The 10456-nt window shown below is 31.7% G+C and overlaps 1 protein-coding gene across 1 annotated transcript in view; it reads left to right on the top strand.

Annotated features, from left to right (window-relative positions):
• LOC106692453 (putative L-type amino acid transporter 1-like protein MLAS) overlaps window positions 1-8494 on the top strand; it is a 24512-nt gene extending 16018 nt beyond the window's left edge. The window contains exon 4 of the mRNA XM_014438409.2: window positions 8225-8494. Within this exon, the coding sequence (XP_014293895.2) occupies window positions 8225-8479 (255 nt within the window). The 3' untranslated portion in view covers window positions 8480-8494. The remainder of the gene's footprint in view (window positions 1-8224) is intronic.
• Window positions 8495-10456: the final 1962 nt, after the last annotated feature.

The raw sequence follows: 10456 nt of genomic DNA on the forward strand, positions 1-10456 counted from the left end.
TTTTTACTGTACCTAAGTAATTTTTTTATTTCTTTTTCCTCTCTTTCATATCCAAATCTCATATTAGTAACATTGGAATATCACTTTGAGTGATTAATTTACAAATGGCAGTTTAAATTAAAATAAGATGATTTATACATTTAACCTTGTGTTACTTACCTACATATTTATAATGCTAAAAAAGAGGAACATAACTCCGACCCTCCACCCATGTAAAAAAAAACTTTATATGCTTGTATTAGGGTCTAATTAATTAAAGAATAAATAACTAGATACAATTATATATATTGTAGAACGTGTTATTGTTATAGGAGTCCTTGGGTTTTAAAGCCTTCATGCAATTTTCAGTCTACTTTTGCCTTTATTTCAATCAGAAAATCTTCTCTGAAATGTTGACAATGAGATACTTTTTTATTCTACTATCGAGCAATGGATGCTAAGCTTTTGTAGTTGACAAAGCGGCTTAAAAGGAAAGCTGCTTTGGATTATGGGTCTCAAATTATAGGGCTTAACCTTTTCTTGTTATAATAGGGTATTGTCATTGCATCATTAAAAAGTTTATTACTTCTCAGAAAGTAATGAGACCAACCAGGAAAACTTAAGGAGGTAACATGTTCAATAAATCAATTTCCATCTTTACTGTATCATATTTGTTTATTTTTCCACTAGTGTGATTATTAGCTATTACAGTTAAATAACAGGTATGATTTATGATTAAAATTCCAATTAGGCCAGTCCATCACTTTTCCTCTAGATTATTACAAATATTTATAGTCACTAAAAACCGAAGTCCTTTTCGATATAGTTCTATAGTTTTTAAGTCCTTGTGTGAATTTCGAGTCCCCTCTTAACAGGTACAATTAATCGCTAATCTGAACAAATTATAACTAAGAGGATTCGGATTAGCATATGACTCAGAACACAGAAGCGGGAAGGAAAGATGACTTCATAAATTGCAAATAAATTTAAAAACAAAAATTATAAATGTATTTACATTAAATTTATTATAATAATAAATTATTGTTCGGAAATTTATTTTAAAGTATTTTCTTATGAAATAATTTGATTTTTTTTGTTTGGAACTTTGAATAATCTTTTTCAAAGCCTCTGACCTCATCTGCTTCAGTAATAGAATCTGAAAATTCCAAGTATAAAAAAAAATAAAAAAAAAATAGCATTAAATATTTTGCCCTTTCCCCTAACCCGCCTGAATTAGCGACTAGCAATGGCACCTTTAGCACTCGGTACCGTTTCGGACATTACTTACCTGCAACTCGACTCAAGTTTTTTGCTAAACTGTACACCCTGGAATCGTGATATAATACAGTACAACTTTCGACCCAGGTGAGGTATTATAATGAAAATTGGTTTATATGTATTTGTGGACATTGAAAAAAACATATTTGCAAAAAAAAAAATTAAATTTTTTTAATTGCATTCCCAATATGCATAGAAAGTTGTTTTGTTCATTTTCCACAGTAAAATGTTTCTTTCAATATATATCTGAAACTCGTCTTTATAGTACAAGAGCCGGGAAGAAAAAAAGGCAGTTATCTCACCCCAATTTTTGATTACTTCAACGAAAACTATGTATAATTACTAGTCAAAATTGATGAGTCTGCCAAGTATAGGTAGGGGAAATAAAAAATGGTGGCTGTTTCAAAACCTTAAAAAACATTAATTTTTCTTTCGGAGCTCTATATCTTAAAAACAACCAACAACACTAGAAAATCTATTATGATATTAGAAATATTAGCCCTAAATGAGCTATTTACGTCCAATAGTTCTCGAGATATAGCTTTTTAAAAATCCAAATTTCTTAAAAATCTACTGAAAGATTAGTAGTTAGTTAATTTATTTTGAGAAATCTATATCTAACGGAACTATGTGACGTACAGATGTCTATTAGCACTCAAATTAAAACTAGTTTAATGGAATATAAAGACGTTTATTCCTTTACCTTCGTAGGAATAGTAGTTTTCATGGTATTCGCTAAAATAAATTGATTTATAGTTGTTCGGACAATGAGTTTGATTTAGGAAAAACTTCATTTCAAAAACCATTGGACGTACAGATGTCTGCCAGCGCTCAAATTAAAGCTAGTTAAATTTACTACAAAATAGTTTATTATGTTTATCTTTGTAGGAGTAGTAGTTTATATGATATTTGACAAAATAATCTCACAGAATGTTAATTTCTAGTTGTTCGTATAAAATGTTGGATTTTTGAAAAAATATGTCTCTAGATCCATAAGACGCACATATGTCTGCCAACACTCAAAATAAAGGACATTTAACTTACTATAAAGTGTCTTACGACATTTATCTTCGTAGGGATAGTAGTTTTTATGATATTCACATATGAATATTTGTCGGAACAACTATAAATCAATTTATGTTAGCAAATTTCATGTAAACTATTACTCCTACGAAGATAAACGTCATAAACTACTTTATAGCTCATTAAACTAGCCTCAATTTGAGTGCTAATAAACATCTGTACGTCAAATGGTTTTTGAGATATAAATTTTTCAAAATGAATTCACTAACTACTGATCTTTCAGTACGTCCATTTTTTGAAATGTTGCTTTTTAAAAAGCTATATTTCGAAAACCATTTAACGTAAATAACTCTATCAGGGCTCATATTTTAACAAATTTACTCTTCTATAAGTTATAGAATCTATAAGTTAAATTACATGCATATCGCCATTTTCGTGGACTCACTAGTTGAATTGAGCTGCTAATTTTTTTTCTCATAAAGGAAGGACTCTAAGCTACCTTACGTTCTTAAAAATCCATTTTCATGATAACACAACTGATCAACTTCTTCACTGTATTTGTATAAAACGTAAATTTGCTAATCAACAACATATTTATAATTTATACACAATTTATGAAATGGAATTGGTATTCAGCCGTTTTAATTAATAAATTTGGAATAACATAACCTTTATTTTCATCTAGACTTTATTAGATTTTATATTTCAAGAAGCTGATGATGCATAAACAACTTCTCTGATAATAACTTATTACATTTACCTATTATTAGCCATGTATTAAAAATAATTGACGAGATACAGGAACCTACAAAATTTCAGCTTTTCTAATGAGATGAATGATCAATAATTCAGATGCAAAAGAGGACAGTAGAACTGTGAATGGTCTCTTGAATATATTAGTCTCTGGGGTAAATCCAATTCTCTCAGTGAATTGAATAATACTGTTCATGATTCGCCTGGAAGTCATGAATGGTAATTTCTCAAGCAGGCTGCTTCCGCGTCAGGGGGGTCATTTATATATCAGGAAATATCAGATATTTATATATTTTATGATGCTATATTATACTAGATATGTATGTTATGCTAGCAGTATTAACTGTGAAAATAAAAATCTGATGTGGTGCGAGCATCATATAAGTTTCACTCATAACCCCCCTACATACGTCTCCAAGTTTTTTTTTAATTGCTAGGCCGATATTGAAGTTATCGTGATAAAAAAAAAAAATCGAAAGATCACAGAAGGCAAAACTTAAAAACAAAAAATTATTATTTTTCGGTTGCTATAAAAATTTGTCTTATAGAACTTTTGACAAGAGCCGGGAAGAAAAAAAGGTAGTTATTTCACTCCAATTTTTTATTAATTTAATGAAAGCTATGTATAATTACTAGTCAAAATTGATGAGTCGGCCAAGTAAGAGTTGGGGGAATAAAAACAGGCGGCTGTTTCAAATCGTTAAAAAAAAAATTTTCATTCGAAGCTCTATATCTTTAAAAATACCAACAACATTAGAAAACCTAAGAGAAGATCATCTAAAGTATAGTAAATTTGCTAAAATATGAGCCCTAATAGAGCTATTTACGTTCTACAGGTCTCGAAATATAGATTTTTAAAAAGCAACATATCATAAAAATGTACTGAAAGATTAGTAGTTAGTGAATTCAAATTGAGAAATCTATATATCAAAAACCATTCGATGTATTGAAAAACTATACCACTTCACCATCCAGGTAAACCCGGCAAAAACAGATTACACTTACAGGTTCTCACTACAGAAAGGGGAGAAAACCAGAAACCGGCACGCTCCAAGTGGCGAATTTCGTACTAATGCCTTTAAACTCCATAGTATATGTGGGCATTAAATTGGATCACTACAGGACACTGCTGGGTCATGAAAACCAAATAAGTCCGTATCAGAACATACGGCTCAAACTCCAAATTACAGAAGTATATTGAGAACAGCAGTTCTATATGGTTCTCCGCTTTTCACCCTCACAGAGAAGGGACAAAGTGCCATCTACAACACTTTCAGTACACCTCTGTTGTGTTGCGGAAGATTGTGCGGCCAATATCGCTAAAGAAGATGGAGACAGGCCAACTGCACGAGACATTCGAACTACTCACTGTGCCTGAGTTCATCCAACGAGGGCACATAAAGTTTTTCGAATCTCTACAGCAACAAATAAATCCACTGTTCAGGACCCTTACACCAGTGCTTCCTCCGGTGCGTTGACAACAAACTAGCAGCCAATAAAAATTCAGAAACGATGTGCCAGGACGCGTATTTAAGTATTATGGACGCATTTTTAGGTTTAATTTAAATACATTTCAAAACCAATGTGTGCCCCAGGACATTATAAAATTCATATAATAATTACAAACTCAAAAACTACTTAAAATGTAGGCAACGACAGAAGAAGGAGACAGTGTGGAAATCGAAATATATATTGGTATATATATTTAACCTAAAAACAATAGATTAAATATATATACTAGCTCATTCTATTCTCTAGCTCATTCTATTCTCTAGCTCATTTAACTCTGGAATCTTCAATAGGATGGGATGATTTTTTAATGATACTGATAGTAATTCAAATTTTAATACGAATATATATTAAGCACTTTTTTGATTCGACGTATCCTGATGGCGTAAATTGGTAAATTAATCAAACCTTAAGAACGAAATCGTTTTAAAATTCAATTTCCCATAAGAATACGTCATCATAAGCGAGGTCTCATCATTACGGCAGCTAATTTAATTTCCTCGCCGGCGAGATAACTCAAATTATAGTGACAGATTCTTACAGGAAATTCAATTATGAAATAGATTGCAAGATTTTCCGCACCGGTTGCATCCAAATCGATACTTTTGGACGAATCGGATCAAAAAAAGTTCCCTATATAAATTTTGCTCACAATTTTAATATACTCTCAGAACCCATAAACAAAAGTTCCCTATTCCATTGCATATTCTATAGCTAGCTGGTCTGTTACTGGCTGAAACTTAGAGAATTAACGATATCCCTAAAAGATAAATCTTATACCATTGTTATGACCCAGCGAAAGTCAAATCAAAATTGTATATGTTTTCAGGGGTGAACATTTGTGGTAGAACACATTGTAAATAAGTATTAATTTTTATGTTATAAAATAAGTTTCGTGGAAATATTTATAATTCAAACAGACCTAAAATTTCACCCGTTGAAAACACAAACGAAATCAGAATGAAAAGAAAATGAATTAAACAAAGGAATTTATTAGAATTCGTGATAGCACGTATACTAAATGAACAATTTTTTTTTTGTGCTTTTTTTACTAATCAATATTTGGCACTTGGTATCTTTGTTAAAGTATTAAAAGATATTTTAATCGAGGAAGTGGTTAACTTTTGTGTAGTTTCTACATATCAGGATAGGTATGATTTCTGGGTAGGGAGCGATAGACAATAACTTATCTTGTTGTTAATCCAATCCCCAATTTAGTGATTGGCAGTAGATAGGCAATAATTAGAGATATTATAAATAACTCTCTACTTTAACAATAACTATAACAATGGATTTCATTACTGTCATTCATTCACCAAACTCTCGCTTCTTTATTGTATCTTCTTCCTTAGACTACTTTCTCCCTTACATTGAATAACGTATTAATTAATGTGTATTAAGTTAGTGAACATGTTTAATTTTTTTTTTTTTTTTTTAGGAGGTTGCCCCTGTTTTGTTGTAATATCATCTCTTGTTTTTATTTATTTGCTCAAACCTTCTACTGAATACCTATACAGTTCTAGAATAGGAATATCAAGATTTATTTAATGAGGCCTCCTCAATATAAATATGACTCGATATATGTTTAGTAACTTTATATATTTACGACAAATATATCCACAGAACTAGAATATCCTTCGAAAGTGGATCGATCTATTAAGATGTGGAAGAGGTTGATAATTAAATTAGTGCAAACTAGTAATTAGACAATGATAACTGTAATAATAAAAGAGAATATAATTTATAATGATATTATTTTAAGACTATTGTTAATTAAACTCCTCGTTTAATTAACAATATATGAGCTAGCACTGCCCATTCATGAGGAGATAATGAAAGAAATTCCGGGTCAGCAGGGACGAATATATGTCAGGCATTCCACTCTGGTGTTTTATTACATTTTTTCTTTATTCCATTTTTAGTCAATGAGTCATATAGCTATTTTATTGCCCTTCTTTCTGTTTAATCTTCTTGTGTCTAAGCATTCAATGATTAACTATTGGTTAGGAACGTTATTGGTTATATATATAATATTTAATTTTTTTTCCGTGTTTGTTTTATACAGATGGCTAATATTCCTCTCCCTGTCAACCTAAAGTGCGCAACAAAGTGAACACAAATTTTTATTATTTTTTGATAGGTTTCTACGTTTTATTCTTCTCCCTCAAGAGCATTTTTTTTTTTCAATTATTCATAAACATTCTCGATTTTCTGGTTATCAGTTTTTGTCTTTGGTTAACAAGTCAAATTGAAATTGGAAAAGCAATGTGAATAGTCAAGGGAAAACGAAAGTTTTTGTTTTTTTAAAATTGAGCTAATGAAATCAATGGATTTTTCCAAAACGCTAGCGAAGAAAAAAGATATTAGATTTTATTTTTTGAATTTATCTGTTCTCATTCTAAATACATTAAAGAGTCCAGAATTCCATTCTGAATCCATTGATGCTGAAAACTCAAATGTAAAAAAACAAACTAATTTTTTGCCCTGACCACCTTTGCCAACTATTAAGTTAGATTAAGATGCAGATGGTCTGGCATCTAAGCTCGTTAGTATTCTGTTTTAGTTTGCTAAACTAGGCAGCTGATTTGTCCGCCTGACTTACTTAGCTATTCGTCGTTTTTCGACTGTTATCTTATTTTGTTGTAACCCACAGGTAAATTGGTTGTAATTTATTTTTTTACTTTTATTTATGAACATATGAAATATATGTAATGGGTAGCGATTATAAACTATTATGCAAAATTTCGAAGTTTCAACGGAAATACAGGGGTTGATGACGCTTGATTCCAAATAACCAAGTGTTGCGAAATGGTTTGTGTGTGAACAGCCTCGCTCAAAGTCGTACGAAACTGAAATTACATATTTAAGGCGGAAATATGCTTTGAATGTTATAGCAACTTTTTTGTTAAAACCGATCAACAGGGAGTGCCACTTTAAAGAATCAATTTTACACTTTTTTAGGGCTTCCTCAAAATCGGCTCCAACAATTTTGATTAATTGGGTAAATAAGTGTACAATTATGTGGTATTTAATTCAAGGTTGGCCTCATCCTCATCGAAATAGTCTAACGGTGCTTAAATGAGGAATTTAAAAAAAATCTTCCTTTGAAGTGCTTTTAATGTTGTTTATTTTTAATAAATAAAAATTCCACAATGAGTAACCCTGTGGGTTCTGGAGCCCACCGGAGCCTCCATAAAGTGGGTACTCTCAGTTGGGGAAAAAGGTAGCTGTTTGACGTGATTCTGACCTAATCACCTCCTTGCACATCTGTTGATCTAGTAACTACTTTACAATGTACTGCACCCCTGACCTGAGTTGTACTGATATAGATTTATTATTTATTTGTTTTATCCCTATAAAGTGACTAGGATACAGTTATATGGATACATTAAAAAATATCACCAGTTTTTTTTCTCCAAAAAAAACTCTTTGTTCAATGAACATTTTCAAAATTCGAATTTGAAAAATTGGAAGTGACACGATCCCTCAGCCAATTCTCGGTCTGTCTTTCATCAGTTTGCTCAGTACTCTATTAACTCTTTAAGTGATTTTCCTTTATACTTATTACTAAGTCTATTTAAGCCGCTGCAATGATATAAATTAGGTTAATGGTTATTTACCAAAAATTAAAGTAGTAAGTTTGTTGGTCATCTTCATCCTTCAACTGCCATATGATCCTCAGGTTGGAGCCTATTGCTACGCAGAACTGGGCTGCATGATCTCTAAGACAGGAGCCGATTACGCATACATCATGGAGACGTTCGGCCCGTTCTTGGCCTTCATCAGGCTGTGGACTGAGTGCATGATCGTCCGCCCGTGCTCTCAGGCCATCGTCGCTCTCACCTTCAGCGTCTACGTCCTCAAGCCAGTCTTTCCGGACTGCGTGCCTCCGGATCCGGCGGTACGGCTCCTCGCTGCCATGTGTATCAGTGAGTAATTATATTATAATTTATATATCATATATATTTTTCTTTCTCTTAGTGGCAATATAAACAGATCTTGCCATCTTATTAATGGTGTGATCCTCCATTTCAGCCTTTGCAATCTGGCGAAGTTGTAGAAAATATGGATTTATGACTCTTTTCGCCAAAGCCGCATAGTTTCTGAGATATTGAGAAATTAGTTGAGAGTTAGTTGTATGTGGTAAAATCCGCTAGTGTTTTACTAATATCTCGAACGTTTTAGAGTTTCTTAAAATGGGTTCAGTACTAAATTTAAGTATATCAAATCCCAAGTTGGGGAAAATTATAGCTAATCGCTTGCCGATAAGATGAGACGCTGTTTTCGATTATTACTGATGAGGATGGAGGCAATAATACCTTTGTTGGCTACTTCCTTCTTAAGCACTATTCCATTTGGCAATATGATATTAGGTATGTTGGTTGTTATGAAAAAGTTATTATTTTTTCTAACTTTTTATAAACAGCACATTTTTTTATTTTATTTTTTCCCGCTCCAAATTTCAGAAAATGGTTACTAATCTTCGTAAACAAATTTAATGTACTTTAATTCAGTATATAACCTTATTCACGAAAACCAATTCGAGATATCAGCCAAAAACTAATAACATACCCGGTTTTATCGGTAACTTTCAATGTTTTTATACTAGTGTTACTAAACAATAACAAAAAGGTTACTGTTTTATTTATTTAGTGTTCGGATTAGGTACCTAATATGACTGGACTAAAATATTTCCCCTTCATACTCCAGAGACCACATGCTTTTGAAACAAATTTTATATAGCTACTTTGGCAGAAAATTTGATGTACTTCAAATTCGTTAAGATTTTTCACCGATTCCCGAATTATTCCAAATTAGCCTAATAAATTGTATATAAAGTGTGTATGCCATTGTACAATGAATGTTTAGTCCAGGTGACAGAAAGAAGATAATACAGTATAATCTCGAAAAAAGAAAATGTAGTTGAAGATATTGACTGACTAGAGGCTAGGTAGAAAGTTCTCTCCACTTAACAGTATACGAGAATCTCCTATGTCGAGTAGCTTTCTGGACAAGTTGTAGATCCCTTCTGACCCGGATGTTTTTGAATATAAACAACTTAGTAAATAGCAAACTTTTTTTTTTTTTTAATTACGAAAGTTTTATTGAAATATGGATATAAATTTTTTAAAGATTTTATTCATTTAAAGAATTACATCCAATATGGTCCGACCAGATGACAACATCTATTGGTCGGTGCCAAAATAACACATAAAAATGATAGACATAAGCGAAATATATTTATTACAATTTTGACTATTAGGGCGTTGTGTAGGCTATACAATTTTCAAACTAGATAAACTCAATCTTCCAAAATGTTTAAAGTTTTTAATAGTTGTTAGCTTTCATAAATGTATTTAATGCATCGGCACCTAATGGTTCGCCTGTATAATTACGTTATTGTGGCTGTATGTGTCAAAAGTAATAAAACGTATGATGTAATGTAAATGTGTAACCAAAAAAATATATGAAATCATTATCTTTTACTAATTTGAAATATGAATATCGCATAAATAAATAAATTATAACTTTGCCGTTTATACTTCGCTGTTGACTTTGAAAGTACTTTCTAGGAACACGGGGAGGAACCTTGAAGTGCAAATGGCCCGTGCTTTACCAGCGACCTTCAATCCTGCATTTTCTGAAGCGTGTGTCGTACTATCGTTGTGGTATCAGCTTTGATAATAACTGAACGTTTCTACTTCCTTTTTAAACAACAAATAATAATTTTCTGGTTTAAAACACGGCCAATCCTTTACTTCAGATTTATTTTGTTTCTGTAATACATCATTAATCATTTGAATATTGAAAGATGTGTACATTTTTTGCGGTAGACCAGGAACGAATAAAAAGAGAGTCAGCAATGGTTGTTGCAGAAACTTCAATACATGGGGGATTTATATTTGGTCTGCTG

This window comes from Halyomorpha halys, unplaced genomic scaffold (assembly GCF_000696795.3).
Source record: "Halyomorpha halys isolate HHAL.00 unplaced genomic scaffold, Hhal_1.1 Scaffold58.1, whole genome shotgun sequence".
Lineage (NCBI taxonomy): Eukaryota > Metazoa > Arthropoda > Insecta > Hemiptera > Pentatomidae > Halyomorpha > Halyomorpha halys.